This window comes from Sturnus vulgaris, chromosome 24 (assembly GCF_052056855.1).
Source record: "Sturnus vulgaris isolate bStuVul1 chromosome 24, bStuVul1.hap1, whole genome shotgun sequence".
Lineage (NCBI taxonomy): Eukaryota > Metazoa > Chordata > Aves > Passeriformes > Sturnidae > Sturnus > Sturnus vulgaris.
Window position 1 is genome coordinate 1,666,402 of NC_142266.1, and position 21,415 is coordinate 1,687,816.

Sequence of the window (21,415 nt, forward strand, 5' to 3'; positions counted from 1 at the left end):
GGATGAGGAGGGAAGGGAGATCCTGGAGGGTGCCAGGACCACATCCCCGGCCAAGGCACCCCCGTGCTCCAGGAGAGGCCCGGCCACATTTTGGGGTTTCTCCCCCCAAATCCCTGCTCCCCATCTCCGAGCACCGACAGTGCCGGGGCTGAGCCTCCCGGAGCCGGGCGGGAGTGGAGTGTGTGACCGGCCCCAGCCCCTGGAGAGCCGGGGACACGGGGACACGGTCAGGGAGAGCTCTGTTACAGCCCCGGGAGGCTCGGGAAGAGAAGAGTTGCCGTTCCCAGAGCCCCGCCGGGCCCGGCAGGGTTTGGTACCCGGCTCACGTCCCCGGCATTCCCCAGCCCCCGCTGCCGTATCCCGGGGCTGCCGCGCGTCTCCCCAGGGAAAAGGAGCCCTGGGGACACCCCGGAACTTCACTGCCGGGGTAGGAGGTGACAGTGGCTGGAGGACCCTGCAGCCCTTGCGGATCCATTCCTTTATTTATTGGGGTATTTTTTTCCCTCAGTTTCTCCATGAAAGAGGAAGGAGTTGGGGTTGAGCACGGCTGGACTGGGAGAGCTGGGCTGTCCCCACAAACGGGGCTGGGCTGAACCCCGTGTGACCCCAGCTCACACCAGGGAGCTCCAATCCACCCCTGGGGCCGGGCTGAGCCCTGCGAACTCATTGCACCAAACCCCACGGCACCCCCAAAGCTCAGGAGAGACCCTCCCCCATGGCCCCGATGCCACGCTGCACCCAGGGAGCTCAAAACACTGGAACACATCACGGGAATGTCCTGTGAACCCCCAATCTGGTGGGACCCGGAGCTGTGAACCCTGAACCCCCCCAGATCCCTGCAGGGCAGGGGGTGTTCACCCCAAAACTCTGCTGGGCCTGGAGGAATCTTTGCTTTCCTCATTATCCCTCTGGACTGAGCCCAGGAGGGACCCGGAGGGATCACAGAGAGCAAGGGATGCCTTTCCCCAGGGAAACAATCCAGGACTGAATCCAGAGCATCCCCCCGACCTCCTGCACTGGGAGCCAGGACGGGGCCGCCTCAGCGCCACCCCAGCAATGCCCCAGGGACCTGGGAAACGTTAGGGCCAATCAACGCTGTCGGTAATTAAGGTGATGAGTTGATCCCTAAGCTGGCTCCGACAGCAGCCAGGGCCACAACAAAGCACCCTGAGCCCCACCTTGGGGACTCCAGAGACGGGGGTGGCACTCGGGGCTGGCTGCACACACCCCGTACATAACCCACGGCCTGATTAAAGCTCATCAGCCACTAATTACCGTGAGCAGAGCTGCCTGTCCTGCCCCCTCTGCCCAGGTGTCCCCAGCGGTCCCCGGATGCCACTCAGCTGCCAGCAGCCCGCTCTGCTTGCCCGGAGGAGGAGGAGGAGGAAGCAGCGGTTGCCCAGGCTGTGTGTGGTCTGGGGATGGGGAGCAGCCAGCATTCCCAGCAGCACACAGAGGAGCCCGTCCCGGCAATCTCGGCTGTCCCGCAGGGCGCTGAGCCCATCCCTGCACCGGGAATGGCTCATGCAGGAGCCTGGGTCTCCCTCGTCCCCTCTCTGCGTGTCCATATCCAGCTCCGAAGGGATGAGGCAGGACAAGGGACGAGCTCGTGAGCCCTGGGAAATGACAGCCAAACCCAAACCTGTCCACGGCACTGTTGGGAAAACCCCTCTGCCAGGGGGTCCCGCCAGGAGAAGCAGCCCTGTCCCCCAGTTTTCCCACGCTGGCACACAAAGGGTTACAGGGACTGATCCCAAGGGGATCCATCCCAGCTTCCTCAAAGCCCGGCCGAGAGGGGTCAGGACAGCAGGAGATCAAAGTGAGGCATCGAGTCCCGGGGAGATGTCACAGCCAGCAAGGCTCCAGCCACGCCAGGGCCCGGCTCCTGTCCCCGTCCCTGTCCCTCTGCGCTGCCCGGGATGTGCAGCTCACAGGGAGCTCACGGGGCGGTGCCAGCGGGGCTGGAGTTGCTCGTCCGGGCTCCTCAGAGCAGCCAGGAACGCTCCGGGTGCTGCTCCAGGGAAAGGTTCCCTGGCAGGGCCCAGGAACCAGCACTGGGGGACAGGAACCCCCAATTCCATCCCCATCCCATCGTCATGGATGTGCCAGAGCTGTGCCAAGTCACTGCTTCCCTCCCGGAGACCCAAGGCCTTGATCCCATCCAGGTGGAGGCAGCATCTCCTGCAGCCCTTGGGACTGTCCCATATCCCATCCCACATCCCATCACCTCCAGCCCGGCACCGAACAGCCCCACAGCCTCTCCCACGGCCTAAATCCCCTCAGGAAACACCAACAACCTCACCCAGTAACCAGCAACTCCAATTCCCTGAAAGGAGAAGGGGAAAAGCTCATCCAGGGAGGGTGAGCACCCCCAGAGCCGACCCCACACTGCCAGGTGTGCTGGGGACACGGCACAGCCACACTCACCCCACAGCACCGGGCATGGAGGGGAGCCCCAGTCGGAGCAGAGACTCCCCCACATCCATGGCAGAGGGAATTTTAGGCTCAGTAAAGTGTCCTTGGATCCAGAGGAGTCTCACGTCCCCTCAGGGACGCTGAAGTTGTGTCTCTGTTCCAGAGGGGCAGAGCCAGGGGAACGCCCCTCGGGCAGAAATGGGGGAGCCAGCCCGGGGCACCCCAGACCCCCGGCAGGAGCGGGATGAGCTCGGGGTGATTCAATGCAGCAGCCAGGCCCTCGGGCTTCTTCCCCTCTTTAAAGAGAGGAGGAGGAGGATGAGCAGCCTTCCTCCCTACCAGGCTCTCCCGTTGCTCCCGGGCGAGAAAAGCATCCTCTGGCTCCTTTCCGGAGAGCATCCCCCAAAAAGCAGCGCCCCAGTCCCCCAAAACTCCACGGCCCGGCTCCGGGCAGGGAGCAGGCGGGGCAGGGAGGTTCCCACGGACCCCAGGATCCCACGGCCCTTCTCTCCCAGGCGGAGCAGCAGTTTTGGAAGCGCCACGAGGATCCCCAGCCCCTTCTCCTCCTTCCACATGGGAAGGGAAAGGCGGGCGCTGCCTGCGCAGCCCGGGCTGCATCTGCCACCCCCCGCCCCATCAGGGATGCAGGAGGGGAGGGGGTCGGGGAGGAGGCAGAGGGGAAGGATGGGGGGCGAGTTCCTGCTGCCCCCCAGCAGCAGCGTGGGGGGTTCCTCGCTCTCCGCCCTTCAGGGAGATTTTTTTCCCTACGACCTTCAAACGGCAGCTGCCCGCAGCCCCCTCCCCACGGCCGCCACCCTGCCCGGCACCGCCCGGGGGGTCGCAGGGGAGGGGACAGCCCCGGGGGCAGCGCCTGCTGGGCTCGGGGGGCTCTGCGGGCCCGGCGCGGGTCAGGGTGCGGGGAGCGGAGCCCCTCGGGAGCTGGGGGATCCCACAGAGGGGCGCGGGTGCCGGAGTCCCCCAAGCCGGGTTCCGGTGCCGGGGGTGCCGCTGCCAGCCCTGCTCGGTGCCGGTTCCCCCCCCGGTTCGGCTGCCGGCCCCACGCCCCCAGCCCGCTGCGGGTGCCCCCCCGCTGCCGATCCTCGCACGGTACCGAGGCCGGTTCCGGACCGGAGCCGCTGCCCGGGGCCGGCCCGTGCACGATGCCGATGCCACCACCCCACAGCCCCGTCCCCCGCGGTACCGATCCGATACCGATCCACGCGCGGTGCCGGGGCCGGTCCCACCCCCCTGCCCACGGCAGCTCCTCCGCGGGGCCGGTGCCGCCCGCTGCCGGTGCCCGCTGACCCCTCCCGGTGTCGGTCCCCGCTGACCCCTCCCGGTGCCGATGCTGATCCCTCCCGGTGCCGGTGCCCGCCGCCCCCTCCCGGTGCCGGTGCCGATCCCTCCCGGTGCCGGTGCCGATCCCTCCCCTCACCCCCCTTGCGGTGCCGGTGTCCCCCGGGCCGTGTCCCCGCGGGTGCCCCCGCACTCACCAGCGCGGCGCGGGCGCTGAGCAGCAGCAGCAGCAGCAGCGGGAGGCTCCGCAGCCCCCGGGGCGCCGGCGGCGGCACCTCCCCGGGCATCTTCCTGCCGCAAGGACGCTGCCGGCGGCGGCGGGAGGCGGCGGGAGGCGGCGGCGGGGGCGGGGAAGGGCCTTTGTTGCCGCCGCCCGCGGGAGGCGGGCGGTGGGTGCGGGCTCTGGGTGCGGGGCCGCCGCCGCCGCCGCGCCGCCCTCCCGGCCCCGCCGCGCCCCCCCCGCGCCGCCCCCGCCCCGCCCCGGCCCCGCACGGACACGGCCCGGGGGGACGGGGGGGGGATCGGGGGAGGAGCCTGGGGGGAGCCGGGGGGCTGGGGTAGGTTGGGGGACCCTGGGGTGGATGGGGGGAGTCTTGGGGAACAGATGGGGGGACCTGAGACACACTGGGGGGACCTGGGGTAGATGGGAGAGAACCTGGATATAAGAGAGGGGTCTGGGGCAGGCTGGGGGACTCTGGGGTAGATGTAGGGGGGCTTGGGGGACAGATGGGGGGGACCTGGGGTAGACTGGGGGAACCTGAGACACACTGGGGGGACCTGGGACATATAGGGGGGAGTCTGGGGGACAGATGGGAGGAACCTGGCGTAGATGGGAGGGGACCTGGACAGATGGGAGGGGTCTGGGGCAGGCTGGGGGACCCTGGGGTAGATGAGGGGGGCTTGGGGTACAGATGGAGGGGGGTCTGGGAAAATCGGGAGGACCCTGGGGTAGATGGGGAGGAGCATGGGGGACATGTGGGGGGGGTCTAGGGTAGGTTGGGAGAGCCGGGATAGATGGGAGTGACGTGGGGTAGATGAGGGGGACCATGGGGGACAGCTGGGGGGTCTGGGGCTGACTCTGTAGTAGGTGAGGGGCGATCTGAACATACGGGAGGGGTCTGGGACAGACTGGGGGACCCTGAGGTTGGTGAGGGGAAAACTGGGCGGCGCATGGGGGGATGGTTAAATGTGGGCAGCCTGGCACAGGGGGGAAGGTGCATGGGGGACACACAGGGGGGACCTGGGGAAGACTGGGGGGCGACCAGGGACAGATGGGGGGGATCTGGGGCAGATGGAAGGGGCTGGGGTAGATGGGGCGCACTGGGATGGGTAAAGGAGGGCACTGGGGCAAACTGGGGGCAGCCCGGGGTAGGTATGGGGGGAACTGGGGCAGACTGGGGAGATCCAGGGGGAGAGAGGAGGGTCTGGGGGCAGCTGGGGTCAGATGGGGAGAGCCCAAGGTGGTGTTTGGGACACTTGGGGGGTACCGAGGGATGGGTGGGAGGGAAAAACCTTCGGGCACTCTGGGAATGACTCCCAGGCCGGCAGCTGAACCAGCCCCGCCGTGCCTCAGTTTCCCCGCTCAAAAACCCGGGATAACAGCGGGACCAGAGGGCGGGGCCATGCCAGTGACTTCCACACAGCTGCCAGGAGGCCCTGGAGTGGCTCAGATCTGAATTTAGGGGTTTGGTCACCCCGAGGTGCCCTGGGGGCGCTGTGGCTGTGGGAGAGCTGGGAGCAGATGGATGGGATGGGAATGAGCCATTCCCATACGTGGATTCCTCCTTTCCTATGAAGGGGCTAAAACCAGACTCAGATTCTCCTGAACCTCCTCATTTACCCTCAAAATACACCCCGGGAAGGGCTCGGGGAGGCAGGGGAGCTTACTGGGACAAAGGAGGGAAAATCAGCCAAAATCAGCCAAAATCAGCCAAAAGTGGAGCTGAACCTCTGGCTGGGGGGAGCAGGGATACGGCTCCCCAAAAATCCCACAAATCCCCCGCTGGGCATCCTCCCGCTGCCCCTGGGGTTGGAACCTCAGGGAACACTCGGGGGGGAGTGAGAAATATCTCGGGGGGCTCTGGGGGGACCCCACCTGAGTGACTCCATTCGGTTTTAATTGTCCTGTAATTAGCAGAATCCAAATTAATTCTTTTAAAGTGCATTTATAGAAGGAGTGAGAAGTGAGGAGGGGGGAGCAAAGCCCAGGGGAAGGTGGGGAGGGGTTCCCGGGCTTGGGGGCGAAGAGGGGGCCCGGGGGCATCCCAGGGACACTGGGGAGGGTCCCGGAGAAGGGGGGGTGGGAGGATCCCCGGGACAGTTGGGTGGCCCCGGAGCAGCGGGGGTCCCATGCAGGGGGTCCATGGGAGGTCCGGGGACAGGAGGTGGCTTTGGGGCTGGGCTGGGGGAGTCCCAGGGACACTGGAGGGTCCCAGGGACACTGGGAACCCCCGGCCCGGGGGGTGTCACAGAGCAGTGGGGTCCCGGCGACAGAGGGGGATCCCCAGGGCAGGGGGTTCCCGGCCTGGGGCTGTTGTCCCCAAACAGGGGATCCTGGTATCAGGGATGTCCCTAAACAGGGGGTCCCGGTGTCAGGGATGTCCCCAAGGACGGGGTTCCGGTGTCAGGGGTGTCCCCACACAGAGGGTCCCGGTGTCAGGGGTGTCCCCAAGGAGGGGGTCCCGGTGTCAGGGGTGTCCCCACACAGGGGTCCCGGTGTCAGGGGTGTCCCCACACAGAGGGTCCCTCTGGCAGCCCGGCCCGGGCGCGTTGCTGGGGCTGCACCGCCCCGCCGTGGCCGCCGCCACCCCTGCAGGGACCGGGCCAGGGCCGCAGGGTCCCCGCGGGTCCCCGCCGAGGGATGGCACCCAGGGGTGGCCCCTGATGGGTGCCGGGGTTTGCCGGAGCCCACAGGAGGGGCTGGGGGGGCGGAGGGCGCTGCCACCGGGTCCTGTCCTCGCTACGACAGCGGTGGCAGCGGCAACCCCGGTCCCCTCGTGTCCCCTCGTGTCCCCTCGTGTCCCCTCGTGTCCCCTCGTGTCCCCTCGGTGCGATGGGTGTCACAGCAGATCCCGGCTGAGGTGACAGGTCCCTTCTCATCCCTTCTCCAGCAGCAATCACCAGCCGAGCTCAGGAGGGACCGAAGCAGGGCCAGCACGGGGCACCTGTGACCTTCCCGGGCCGTGTCCCCTCTGTCACCCTGCAGGGCCAGCAGCTCTGGGTGAGAGCCGATCCCATTCCCCAGCACCCCGGGGTGGGAAGGGGACCCAGAGCCGATCCCATTCCCCAGCACCCCGGGGTGGGAAGGGGACCCAGAGCCGATCCCATTCCCCAGCACCCCGGGGTGGGAAGGGGACCCAGAGCCGATCCCATTCCCCAGCACCCCGGGGTGGGAAGGGGACCCAGAGCCGATCCCATTCCCCAGCACCCCGGGGTGCCCAGGGCTGAGCCCGGACCCGCAGGAGTTTGGGGAACAAACAGAGCCTGGGCACGCTCCCCTTCCTCTCCAGCCTGACTTGAACGCTCAGTGCTGAATTAAACATTAAAAGTAGATTTATACCCGGTGTAAGCCTGCAGCTGGCTGAGCTCCACAGGCACCCCAGATAAATGAGGCTGTGAAGAGCTCAGACACCCAAAGAGCTCTGAAACCCCAAAGGACGAGTGCCCGTGCCCCTCCCTGGTGGCACAGGGTGGCTTCAAATCTTGGGCAGAAACGGTGTCAAAACCCAAATTCCTGCTGAATTTAACACCAACGGGGCTGGGAACAGATCAATCCCAGTGTGGGAACAGATCAAACCCAGTGTGGGGTTCCCAAATCAGTCCCAGTGTGGGGTTCCAGACCAATCCCAATTCCTAATTTGGGGTTCCCAGATCAATCCCAGTGTGGGATCCCAGATCAATTCCAGTGTGGAGTTCCCAGATCAATCCCAATTCCCAATTTGAGGTTCCCAGATCAATCCCAGTCTGGGGGTTCCAAATCAATCCCAGTGTGGGGTCTCAGATCAATCCCAGTGTGGGATCCCAGATCAATCCCAGTTTAGGGGTCTCAGATCAATCCCAGTGTGGGGTCCCAGGGGTGTTGGCCCTGCTGAGGGGTGGGAGGAGTCCAGGCCACCCTTTCCACGACGTGCTAAGCCAAAATCAGTAATTTCCTGTGAAATGGGCATTTTCTTGCCCTCCATCACTTGGCCACACGTGACCCAGCCTCCACACATTCCCAGATTCATCGGCATTCCCCAAATGTCACCCTGGAAAAGGGTTTGAAATGCAGCAGAGGGACAGGGAAGGTCCCAGATGCTGCAAATGGGGGAAATTGGTGGGAAGGAGAGGTGGATTTTTGGGGTTCCGTTCACACAGGGGAAAAAATGGGGAGGTGGAGCTTCCCTAAATAGGGAATTGGGGGAACAGGGAGATCAGGACATCATGGGGGCAGCAGGGGATGAGTGGGGGTAGAACCATCAGCTCCGTGGAGGGGTGGGAGGACAAAAAGAATCCATGTGGAGAAGCACCAGGGAACAATTCCTTCCCCAGATCCCATCCAGCCCTGCCCTCTGGCACTGGAAGCCATTCCCTGTGTGCTGTCCCTCCATGCCTTGTCCCCAGTCCCTCTCCAGCTCTCCTGGAGCCCCTTCAGGCCCTGCCAGGGGCTCTGAGCTCTCCCTGGAGCCTTCTCCTCTCCAGGGGAGCACCCCCAGCTCTCCCAGCCTGGCTCCAGAGGGGCTCCAGCCCTGCAGCAGCTCTGGGGTCTCCTCTGGGCTCTCTCCAGCGGCTCCAAATTCTTCATTTTGGAGGTTCCAGGACTGGGGCAGCTCTGCAGGTGGGATCTCAGGAGAATCCCCCATCCCTGTGCCCTGAGGAGCTGGTTCAGGATGGGACCCCAATCCTCCACTTTAAAATCATCTCCGGGTGTTTTCTCCCCGCAAGGAAACACCAGCTCAGCTCTTTCAGGGTGTCAGACTCACAAAAAAACCCCAGAAATAAATCCATTAAAAATCCCCTTTCCCTGTTCTCCATCTCAACTCTCCAGCACAGCTCCAGCTCCTTCCTCATGTTCTGCTCCTGGGTCAAAGTTCCGAATTCCAATTCAACATTCCATGAACAGCACAGCTCCAGCTCTTCCCTGTGTCCTACCCTGGACTGAAGCTCCACTTAAACTAAATTATTAACTCCACTGATTCCATGAAAAGCACAGCTCCAGCCCTAACCCGTTTCCTTGTCCGACAGTGAAGCTCCAAACTCCAACTAAATATTCCATGAAAATCACAGCTCCAGCCCTTCCCTGTCTCCTGCTCCTGGACTGAAGCTCCAAACTCCAACAAACGATTCCATGAAACCCAGGGCCAGATTCCAAAGTTCTGTATTTTTCAAAATAAAGATCACACGTTGTTTAGAGACAATCTACACAAGAGTTACAAAAAATAGTCGCCCAGGCAGAAGCATACACAGGTTTGTTAATTATACACATATGGTTACAAGTGTGCTTGCAAAAAAGTTCATTGGAAATATACACAAGGCTCTGTAAATGTACACCGTGTAGTGTTACAATTCTATATTCAAACGAGGAAAATTGACAGTATGTTACATTCACTTACAAGTAGACAAAATGCAAAATACAGTTCATCTTCTGTACAAAAAAGGGGGAGGTGATTCACACTTTACAAGGTGAAAAGGGGCTCTGATTGTAAGGAAAACTAGGGGGGGGCTGTACTTTTGCACTTTTTGTTTCTTACTGTCACAAAAGAAGCAAAACATTACTTTGTAAGATTCAAAAAAACACTATTTGGAACTGAATCAGGTCTGTAGAACATTTAGAAAGGATCTCTACCGTCCAACTAGGTGACAAATAAAACCAAGCAGTTTATTTTTCTTCCTTTTTTGTTTTTAAACATTAACTAGGCTGTATAAAGAGAACATTTCCTTCAAAAGAAAAAATTTACTTCTGGTTGAAATTACAATTTACAATATACAACACTATATGCTACGACCATAAAAGGTGTGAATATACACTGAAATGCACAGGTTTTGCTAAATTCTTTTTTTTTTCCTGTTTTCTTACCAAAAAACGGGTTTTATGTCGATTCAAACTTCTCCACATTTACATTACAGAGGTTTACAAATGTACAATTGTACAGTCAGAAGTATGTTCCACTACTAGGGTACATTATAGATACAGATCAGACATCAAAACAAGAAAATACTACAAATTTTTATATATGTAAAGTCTACACCAAGTATACACTATATATTTATAGAAGCAAGACCAAAGCCGAGTTGGATTTTTTGTTTTTCCTCATGCTAAATAATCAAATTGTGTCTCTCCAGGTGAACAGAGGAGTGGGCTTAAAAAAATCCCAAAAATCCTCCACTTTAAAATCATCTCTGGGTGTTTTCTCAAAACGCCAGCTAAGCTCCCTCCTTCAGCATGTCAGAGTCACAAATAAAATAGAAATAAAGCCATTAAAAAGTCCCAAAAACAGAATTTTGGTGTCTTTGTTTAAAACCAAACTTTAGCAAGTTGAATTTTTCTTTTTTTAGTATTTCTACCAGTGGTGTCATTGAACTAAAATCCCAACTTCTCATTGATTTTTGGGCTAAAAGGAGGAAAAAAAAACCCCAAGAAAGGTATTTGCAAAAAATGATGAATTAAAACCGGGGGTTTTTTCCCTGTTTTGTTTGTTGTCTTCAAACCAACCACCCTGAAAGTCTCCACATTTGGAATATAGATACAACAGTGAACAAAAATGTGGCCTTCCATGTACATCTGAGACCTATGTACAAGAATTCTATACACCAGTAAAACAGCAGGGCAATTAGTTAATTAAAAAAAATAATTAGTACATGTTATGCATAATAAAATTAAAGAAATTTACAAAGGCTTCTCTTTTTTTTTGCTTTTTTTTTTTCTGCTTTTCTTTGTTGGTTTTTTTCCGCGGGTTTGGTTTGTTTGTATTATTTTTTTTTTTTTTTTTTTAGCAACCGTGGCGGGTGGTGTGGGTGGGTTCTGGGCTGCATTTGGGGATCCTGGAGTGGCTCTGGAGGTTCAGATGATGCCGTTGGGGGGGCCGCAGATGGGCCCCAAATCCACGCCGTTTTTCATGTAATATTTCTCCAGCTTGGCCAGGATGTGTTTGCCGTACGTGTACTTGCGCAGAGTGGCGATGTGGGGCCGGATCTGCCGGGAAAAAAAAAACGGAATTCAGCAATTGTGGGACAAATCTCGAGAAAAGTAAGAAAATTACAGCCTGAAAAATATTCCAGGCTGGAGCTTCTCAGCTCTGTTCCCAGCCCATGAGCTGCTCCAGCTCAAGGCCAGGGAGAATTTCCCCCAGGGTGATCATTTGGTCACAATAAAAAGGAATTAATAACAAAATAGAAGCCCTGTTGTGGTGTGTGCCCAGGCCCTGGCAATGGGGTGTCTTCTCTCTGAACCAATCCCCTTTTCTCTACTCTTGCTATAAAACCAAGTGTGTTTCTGAATAAACTTGGCTCTCTCTTTCTATCATGAAAGCTGTGCATGTTATTTCTGCAGCACTTAAAGGGTTAAAACCCCTTTGCACGGCTACCAGGAATGAGGGAGGTCACAGCCACCCCCTCAGATCCCAGGGGTCTTCACTGCAATCACAATTCCTGGGAATCCAGGCAGTGCTCCCAAAATCCCAGTGGGATTTTGCACAAGGCAAGCACTGGATCTCAGTGGGAATTTGGGATTTGGACCAGCTCGTGTTTCATCACAATTTGTGCCTTGGGATCTGAGTGGGAATTTGGGAACGGGAGCAGTTCAGGTCAGTGTCCACTGTCACAACAGAGAAGCCAAGCTGTTGTTTTGTTTTCTCCACACTGGAACATGGTGGGAATGGACATCCAGTGTTAGAAAAACATGGAAATGCTCATTCAGGAATGAAAATTGATTCCTTCTGCCTGGGAAGGCATGGATAGGATTTTGGGAAGGCATTGTTCCCTGGCAGGGTGGGCAGGGGCTGCCATGGAATTGCCAGAGCAGCTGTGGCTGCCCCTGGATCCCTGGCAGTGCCCAAGGCCAGGCTGGACATTGGGGCTGGGAGCACCTGGGACAGTGGGAGGGGTCCCTGGGGGTGGCACTGGATGGGATTTCAGGTCCTTTCCATCCCAAGCCATTCCCTGATTTCTCTGCAGTCCCATATCAGGTTTTGGGAGTGCAGCTGCCACGATCCCAATGGACTGGGGCTGGATGTGTCTGGCTCTGCCTTTCCCAGTTTGGAATGGGGGATCAGTGGATAAATAATTCTTTTAATTTTATGATGCTCTGGTAAGAGCTGCCTGGGAGAAGTTCCCCTTGCTGTGGCCAGCCTGTGCTTTAAAGGGCAGGGTGGGTGTGAGGGAAAGGATACAGGGACAGTGGGAGGTGTCCCTGCCATGGCAGGGGTGGCACTGGGTGGGGTTTAAGAGTTCTCCAACACAAACCATTCCAGGATTCCATGATTTTACCATCTTCTCCTCTCCAAGTGGGAACAGCCCCTGCACGTGCAGCATTCCCTGCTCCAAGGGTGGCCACATCCCATCACTGACCATCCCAAACTGCTCCTGGCTCAGCCTCCAGCCCCTCCCATTCCTGTTCCACCCAAGCAGCCTCAGTCCCAAACCACGAATCCAAGCCTGGCTGCCCATTCCCAGCAGGAATGATCCCTGTGCTCAGCAAAAGGAGCAGTGAAGCTCCAGTTCCAGCCATTCCTTCTCTGCCCAGCTTCATCCCTTTCACTTTTTCCCTTTACTGACACAATTGTTAAAATTCCTTTTAAATTCAATTTTTTTAAAACTGAAATAAAATCCCATTTTTAACCCATCCCAACCTGCTGTTTTCCACAATCCCCAGCCATTCCTGCAGCCCCTGGCTCCGTTTTTCCAGGCTTTCCTGCAGCCTGGGATCACAGCTGAAATCACATCCACTCAGGCCCATTTAGCTGTCAGCCCTGAGCTATTTTTGACAGCCCCACTGATAATCTAATTTGCATTTTATTCCAAAGGCTTTGCTTCATGGGAAAAAGAAAGTAAGGAATGTCAGGAAAAATAATTTGGAATTTTTTTTTTTTTTTAATACACAACTCTCTGTTATAGATTAACAAATCCAGGGCCCTTCTGCCACAGATAAATTGGGTGTATACCTTGCCAGATATCTTTCTTTAATTATCTTTAGCATTTCTCGTGGACTAAAACAGACTTGAGGTTAAAATAACTCTGAGTGGCTCCTAAACCTAACAATTAACATCCCTGAGGATTTTTCCAGCTGTTTGTGTTGATTCCATGCATGTGCAGGTCAAAGCAGCTCCCTCACACAAATTTCCATTTCTTACAGAAAAATCAGTCTGGTTTAGTCAAGGATGCTTGAATATAATAATAGAAATGCTCCATTAGCATTTGAATACCTGACATTATTCAAAATAAATAAATCTTGGCTTTTCCATGCCTGGGTCAGTCAGGATTTCATTTCTCTGGCTGTACCTGGGGTTTTTCATCAAGTAACCCCAAAAATGTCACTGAGAAAAATTAAAATCCCCTCAGTCCCACCCTTCATTTAAAGCCTCTTATTCTCCATCCACTGCCATTTTAAAGCCTGCAAATGTGACCTTTAAAAACAGGAAAATGAAGATATTCCATTTCCAGAGCTCCCTGTCCTTGGAGCAGCAGGCACAGGGCCCTGGGGATGGCAGCAAAGCAGATTTCGTTCCAAATGTCTTAATTTTGGATAAACAGGAACTCCTGGGATGGTTGTGCATTCAAACACTGCAGGACAATCCTAAACCATGGAAGTTTAGGATATCAGGATTTTTTTTTCTTGGAAAGGGTGTTCAGGTAAAAGCAGGGAGGTCTGGATCCCCATCCCTGAAGGTGTCCAAGGAATTCCTGGAGGTGGCACCCAGGGCTCTGGTGGGGACAGGGGGGGGATGGGGCACAGGCTGGACCCGTGGCCTTGGAGGGCTTTTCCAGCCTCAGGGATCCTGGGATGCTGGGAAGTGTCACAGCAAAACTCAATTAAAAGTGAGGAACAGAGGATTTAATTAATGGCTGTGGGCTTGGAGGTGGCACCAGGCAAGGCCAGTGGCCTTGGGAGGGACATGGAGGGAGGGACGGGGGGGGCTGGCAGCCACAGGCAGAGGGACACAGGGACACAGGCAGAGAAACACAGCCTAAGGGACACAGAGGGACAGATCCAGCAGGGACACGGGCAGAGGGACACGGGCACAGGGACACAGGCAGGGGAACAGATCCAGCAGGGACACAGGCACAGGCAGAGGGACACGGGGACAGAGCCACAGGGATACAGAGGGACACAGGCAGGGGGACACAGCACAGGGACGGAGCAAGAGGGACAGAGCCCAAGGGACACAGCCACAGGGACAGAGAGGGACACTGCCACAAGGACACAGCCACAGGGACAGAGAGGGACACTGCCACAAGGACACAGCCACAGGGACAGAGAGGGACACAGCTTGCAGAGACACAACCAGGGGAACACACAGGAACACAGGCAGAGGGACACAGCCAGGGGACACAGACAGACAGAGATGGGGGACAGAGACAGAGGATACAGAGGGACAGAGATGGGGACACAGCCTCAGACCCAGGTGGCTGCATGAGCCCAGCCCAGCCCGGCCCAGCCCAGCCCGGCCCGGCCCAGCCCAGCCCAGCCCAGCCCGGCCCGGCCCAGCCCAGCCCAGCCCGGCCCAGCCCGGCCCGGCCCAGCCCAGCCCGGCCCAGCCCAGCCCAGCCCAGCCCAGCCCTGTCAGGATTGCAGCGCCTGCTCCGTGCAGAACTGGGTCACTGGGACACACACGGGCTCTGCTGCCAGCAGCAGCTGCAGCTGAACCCCAGCGGCAGCTCTGTATCCCTGCAGGAAACTGGAGAGGGAATGTGACCAGGAACGGAGTGACAGGACAAGGGAATGGAGTGACAGGACAAGGGAATGGCTTCGCTGGGACAGAGGGCAGGGACAGATGGGGTACAGGGCTGGAATTGCTCCCTGGGCCCACATCATCAGCAGCATCTGGAGCTGCTGGAGAGAATCCAGAGGAGACCCCAGAGCTGCTGCAGGGCTGGAGCCCCTCTGGAGCCAGGCTGGGAGAGCTGGGGGTGCTCCCCTGGAGAGGAGAAGGCTCCAGGGAGAGCTCAGAGCCCCTGGCAGGGCCTGAAGGGGCTCCAGGAGAGCTGGAGAGGGACTGGGGACAAGGCATGGAGGGACAGCACACAGGGAATGGCTTCCAGTGCCAGAGGGCAGGGCTGGATGGGATCTGGGGAAGGAATTGTTCCCTGGCAGGGTGGGCAGGGGCTGGCATGGAATTGCCAGAGCAGCTGTGGCTGCCCCTGGATCCCTGGCAGTGCCCAAGGCCAGGCTGGACACTGGGGCTGGGAGCACCTGGGACACTGGGAGGTGTCCCTGCCATGGCAGGGGTGGCACTGGAAGAGTTCTGAGGTCCTTCCCAACCCAGGCCATTCTGTAATTCCCACCTTCCAGCTACTGAAACACTCCAACCCCTCTGCCATCACTCCACCCTCTGCCCCATTTCCCCCACACCCGGTGTGCCAGCAGCAGTGGCAGTGGCAGTGGCAGTGCCAGGCTGTCCCTCCTCACCTTGTGCATGACAATCTTCCTCTGGGCGGGCTCTGCCACGTCGATCATTTTCTGCACCACGTAGTTGGCGTACTGGTCCTTCATCATGGTGTATAAGGCACTGTGGGGGCCGTCGTTCATGGTGCACACCTCGTCGATGAGCATGGCGCGCTCCGTGCGCGACGCGTGCGTCACACACTTCTCCACCACGTTACTGCAACGGGAACGGCGTCAGCACCGGGAACGGGGGATGGGAATGGGGATGGGGATGGGGATGGGAACAGGGAATGGGGATGGGGAATTGGGGGATGGGGAATGGGAATGGGGAATTGGGGATGGGAATGGGAATGGGGATGGGGAATGGGGATGGGGAATTGGGGAATGGGGATGGGGAATGGGGATGGGGAATGGGAACAGCGAATGGGGATGGGGAATTGGGGAATGGGGATGGGGAATGGGAACAGCGAATGGGGATGGGGAATTGGGGGATGGAGAATTGGGGAATGGGGATGGGGAATGGGGATGGGAATAGGGAACAGGGAGGGGATGGGAACAGGGAACAGGGATGGGAACAGGGAATAGGGATGGGGATGGGAAATGAGGAATGGGGATGGGGAATGGGAACTGGGATGGGAATGGGAACTGGGAATAGGGAAATAAGAAATGGGGAATGGAGATGGGAACTGGGAACTGGAATGGGGATGGGAATGGAGTAGGGAGCTGTGAATGAGGATAGGAACTGGGAATGGGAATTGGGAATGGGAACTGGGAATGGGAGCAGAAAACTGGGAATGGAGCAGGGAAGTGGGAATGAAGCAGTGAACTGGGAATGCAGCAGGGAACTGTACAGGGAATGTCTCCTCAGAGCTTTTCACCCAACCCTATGAAGATTTCATGTGCTGCTACAAGGGCAGGGGATTTGTGCTGGCACAGCTCAGCAATGCCAAACAGGATTTGGGATCTCAGTGGGAATTTGGGATTTGGACCAGTTCAGGTCAGTGTCCACTCTCTCAACAGAGAAGCCAAGTTGTTGTTTTGTTTTCTCCACACTGGAACACGGTGGGAATGGACATCCAGTGTTAGAAAAACATGGAAATGCTCGTTCAGGAATGAAAAATCTCAGCCAAGCAGAGGATTTCCAAAATTCCTGAATATATTAATGAGCAGCCTGAGCTCTCTGGAGAGCCAGAAGTAGGGTACATGAAAGGGGACTGAGAGCTGTGCTGGGCTCATCCCACAGCCCTGCCTGACTCACAGCATGGCCCAGCAGCTCTGCTCAGCTCAGGGACCCTCCACTAATTAATGCTCCAGCTGGAAAGAAGTTTGGGAAAAGAGAGCCAGGCAAAGCAGGGAGGAAGAACCTGAAATAATAATATGAAGACCATGCTCTCCTAATTCTCATTAATGTTCCACTTCCCCCGTGTCTATGACTATTCTCATCAGAGGAAGGGGGAATTTTGAGCCTTTGAAGAGCTCAGCCTTCATGTTCCAGGGGCTGGAAGCACATCCAGCAGGGATTCACACACGTGGGAAGCACTGCTTTGTCCTGACAGCCACAAATACCTGGATCCTGCTTCAGCCACGTGGGTGAGTTCCCACCTGGGAATGCTGCAGCTCCCCTTGGAGGGTGTGACTCAAAAAGGGACACAGCCAAAAGCTGGGAATGATGCTGTGAGTGGAAATTCCTCTGGGAAAACTGGGATGGATTGTTGCTGCACTGATTTCCCAAATCCCCCATGGCTGGACACAGAATCCCAGAGCAGTGAATGCTCTTATTACCCAAGGGGTAGTGACAACTTGAACCCCGTGAAAATAAATCAGATAAATGAAAACACACAGGAATTCCTGGGTAAATTCAGGAGCTTGGATCAGAGCTACTCTTCCCCATCTCCATCCTCCTCCAATGCAGACTCACCTGGCTGACACAGCCCAGTTTATAACCGTTATAAATAACATTTCTTTATGAAGTAAAGTCATTTTCACTTCCCTTACACCCACCCCTGAGTCTCCTGCAGCCCTGGGATGTGTCTACACTCCATTCAAGGAAGGAATTCCTACCTGGCAAATTTATGTTGACTCAACACAAGCACGTTGCCTCTGATTTCTGCTACGATCTTGCTCTTATCCTCGGGCCGGCCGTGCTCCAGGACGTGCTGGATAACGTAATTCCCATACTGATCCTGGGGGACAGAGACACAGCAGCAGGGCTCACAAAGGTGCATAAATGGATTCAAAACATTCCCAGCAAACTGATTCCCAAAGTGCATTCAGAGTTAAAAGTTCAACTAAAGATTAATTATGGTATTTACTGTACAAATCAGCTTCTATTCTGCAAAAATGTCCATTCTAGGGTGGTACCAGGTGGTAAAATGATGTATTTTTGTAGAAATTGTATTATTTATAGAACTCAAAATAACGTTCTGGCACAGGAAATGTCAATATTCTGCTTATTCCCAGTTTTTTTCCCTCTCTCCAGGTTCAAACCTACCAAATCCCATGTCCTGGAGAAGTAAGCCATGGGTCTGGCTACAGGGCACTGTTCTGAATTTGGGAATTTTCACACCACAGGCTATTTATTTTCCAGATCAGGGTACCAGAGGCATGGCCTGATGTCCATGCCCAACCTCTTCCCACTTCCCAGCACTGAGCACACAGCACCTGGGAAATGCACCAGCTCATTTTTTCATCCCATTTTGGGATCTGAGTGGGAATTTGGGAACTGGACCAGGCCTGGGTTTGCTGCTTTATGCACGGGCCCCAGCAGTAAAACCCTGGCACAGCCAAGGACTGCAGGGAGGAGGGAAGGCAGCCAGGAGGGGGGTGAGCACAGAACCAACTCCTTTTAAGAATTCCAGTGACTTGGAACCTCCTTTTCCTTGGAGTAACCAGCTCTGGACATCCCTCCTGCTCCTCCCTGCACTGGAGCAAAGCACAAGGACACGGGGCCTCCTCAAAGGGAGGTGATAAAAGGTGACAACACCCTTGGCACCCCCTGGACGGGAGTGATGATGCAATTCCTGCTGTGCTCATTCCCATCCCTTTCCCGGGTGGGAGTGTTCCCACGAGGAGCTGTCCCAGCACTCAGCAGTGACTGGGACACTGCAGCCATTCCCCACTGACCTGCACCAGCTGCTCCGTGTGCTGGTGCAGCTCCTCCAGGATGGGCAGGGTCTGCTCGGGCAGGCAGTGCTCCAGGATCCTCTGGATCACCCGGCAGCCGTACGGGTGTGTGGACAGGGCAAACACCTGGGGACACAGGACAAACAACAGGCAGCAACATTCCCTTAGTCCCTGGGAGCCCAGGAACCTGCCAGGATTCCTGCAGGGAATTCCAGCTCCAGCTGGAAACACCCACTGGGATCCCAGGCACATCCCAACCCTACCTGACATCCCACCCATCCATGACAAACAAATGGTAAAACCTCTCGATTCATAAAACAACCCTGCAACAACCAAGCATTGCTGGAAGTTTGGTTATTCTTCTCAAATTATTCCAGCACATTGTTTGTCCAACAGCACAAATTTTGAGCTATTTAAGAAATGCTATGAGCCAGAAAAGTTAAAAATGCCAAGCAAAGGATTTTCCTCAACTGTTTGGATTTGTTTAAAAGCCTTAACAGCGCTTAGGAGAAGTGACAACAAAGAATCTTTCTCATTTCTAATGGATTAGCAGATCTGTGGGTGAGAACATGACACACTTTGTTATTGCTGCTCCCTTTTCTGTCTGAAGCACAAAGTCCCATTTGGTTGCTTTGATTTAACAACAGCAGCAAATCCAAGCACTGAAGTTTAAATCAACAGTCACACATTTTTAATAACTGGTGAGTAAATGCTGCAGGGAAACAGGGCTTGGAGTGCAATTAACTGCAGAAAAATCATCTAGAGGTGCTAAGTTTAATCTGCCATGTGAAGGTTCAGATAAAACTGGGACAACTGGGCAAGGAAATGTCAGTGCCATCAGCTGAGCTCCCAGAGATGCTTCTGCTTTCCCAAACTCCCAGTGGAAAATCCAAGCCTAAACTGCAACCAGGAGCAAGTGTCCAGCCAGAATCCTGCTTGTTTTGACCCAACCAACCAAAGCCCCACTTTCCTAGGACTCCCAGCTCCTGGTTCCTGCTGTAACAGCCTCTGGCTGTCTTCACATCCCCAGGGCAAGTCCTCAAAACTTCAAAGTGCCCCTGCAAAGCCAATTAAATCGAGGTTGAGAACACCCAAAAAGCAGCTTTTGTACTGGGAGCTGAGGCAGGCAGAGTAAAGCCAACACAGCTGATACCCAGGACATCAATTCAGGAGAGGACACCAATAAAAAAGCAAAAAATGAGGAGAGTCAAGGACAACTGCCCATTTCTAGATGAAACTCCTGCTTTTTCCCTGCTCTGAGGCCCTTGGGAATCAGCATTCAGCATTCCTCTAAGCCACCTGCACAGACAGGGGTAGTAATGAAACTTTGCTTTCCTCTCCATGCCCCATTTTCCTCTCTGCTCCCCTCAAAGAGAAGCAAATCTAAAATGCACAAAATTCACAAATTCTTTGGGTTATCAGGGTCACCTGTCACTAAATGGGGATCAGCTCTGGGCTCGGAACTTGCTGGGATTTTACACAAGTGAGGTGATAATTAAGGAATTAATGAAGTTTAGACATGACTAAGGTACCTCAGCAGCACAAAACTCTGCTCAATTTCCTGGGAAGATGGATCAGGAAGAGCCTTGTTTTCCCTCACCACTCAAAACCACTCAATATTGCAGGAGAACAGACTTGTGCAGGAGGTTTTACTCTGACAGAGCTGCCCAGAAATGCTAACAGGGACATGACTGAGGAGTTTCTGGACTCTCTCACGTGGCTGCATCAACCTTGCAAGCGATGGCTGCTAAAACTGAGAATTCCCAGGGGCTGAAGTCCCAGCCAGTGTGAGGCTGTCCCAAGCAGGGAGCTGGAGCTGGGCAGGGCCTCACCTGTCCCTTGAAGGCATCGATGATGAACTGCAGGGACTGAGGCTGCACACACTCGATGCACTTCTGCACCACGTGGTTCCCGTTCTGGTCCTTGACACACTTGAGCACGTGCCCGTCCAGCTCCCGAACCATCTCGTTCTACAGGAGGACACAGCACAAACAGAAAGCACCACCAGCATCCCCAGCTCCCAGGGGCACAGCTGGCACAGCTGGCCTGGGCAGGGATGGCACAGCGTCAGGACAGGAGGCTTTGCTGGACACAGAAGCCTGCAGGGAAAATCCCACTCTGACATCCCTGGCCTGGTGGCTCTGGAGCAGGAGCTTGGAGCTCCATTCCAACCCAAACCATGCTGGCATTCTAGGAGGATGAAGCTCTCCTTCTTGATGAGCATCCTCTTCCAAGAATCCAAATTAAAGAAATCCTAACTGAGCCACAGCTTTCCTGTACAGCCCCCATTTTCCTCTTTGCTCCCCTCAAAGAGAAGCAAATCTAAAATGCACGAAGTTCACAAACTCTTGTTTGGGTATCAGGGTCACCTGTCACTAAAACAGGGTCAGCTCTGGGCTCAGAACTTGCTGGGATTTTACACAGGTTATTAAGGAATTAATGAAGTTTAGACATGACTGATGTACCCCACGTGGAGGGTGGAAGCCTCACCAACAGAAATGACACTTTGGGGCATTTTAATGCTCTGACAAGATCTGGGTGAGTTCAGTTTTATAACGGAATCAAACCCAGGAATTCTGGGAGCACTGAGTACTCAAAAATGCCACTCTGGATGAGACAGCAAATCCTTGGAGCAGCAGTGCTGGAGCCTGGGCACTGCCCTGCTGACACACTTGGCTCAGGCTCAGCCTAAAGGGAAGGACTACTCCTAAAGACTCTTTCATATTTTTAATTTCATAACCCACATTGAGATTCCTGTTACAACCATTCCCAAGCCTTCCTGAGCCAGCCTGCCCAGCGTATTTTTCATCTCAATTCATTGCTCCTAACACCCTTGAGGAAGGGTTTATTAATGAGCTCTGAGTGGGGCTATCAGCCACATCTCTCCAAGCCAGAACGAGGAGCTCCTCATCCATCTCCCTGCAGGAGTGCAGAATGCTGACCCACATAGCAAAGCTCAGTGAATATTAAAGGCAAAACTTCCTTCAAGGGATTTAAAAATTT

At 55.7% G+C, this 21,415-nt stretch overlaps 2 protein-coding genes across 7 annotated transcripts in view; both read right to left on the reverse strand.

Annotated features, from left to right (window-relative positions):
* SDC3 (syndecan 3) overlaps window positions 1-3,998 on the reverse strand; it is a 50,349-nt gene extending 46,351 nt beyond the window's left edge. The window contains exon 1 of the mRNA XM_014887585.2: window positions 3,909-3,998. Coding sequence (XP_014743071.2) covers window positions 3,909-3,998 — 90 coding nt within the window. The remainder of the gene's footprint in view (window positions 1-3,908) is intronic.
* A 5,053-nt stretch (window positions 3,999-9,051) lies between these two features.
* Window positions 9,052-21,415, reverse strand: part of PUM1 (pumilio RNA binding family member 1) — an 80,290-nt gene continuing 67,926 nt past the window's right edge. For 5 of the 6 annotated variants that reach the window (XM_088178471.1, XM_088178469.1, XM_014887599.2 and 2 more), the window contains exons 18-22: window positions 20,245-20,382; window positions 18,413-18,538; window positions 17,351-17,472; window positions 15,314-15,506; window positions 9,052-10,882 (exon numbers count right to left, since the gene is read on the reverse strand). In XM_088178471.1, coding sequence (XP_088034597.1) covers window positions 10,751-10,882; window positions 15,314-15,506; window positions 17,351-17,472; window positions 18,413-18,538; window positions 20,245-20,382 — 711 coding nt within the window. In that variant the 3' untranslated portion in view covers window positions 9,052-10,750. The remainder of the gene's footprint in view (window positions 10,883-15,313; window positions 15,507-17,350; window positions 17,473-18,412; window positions 18,539-20,244; window positions 20,383-21,415) is intronic. The other variant, XM_088178472.1, reaches the window with a different exon arrangement.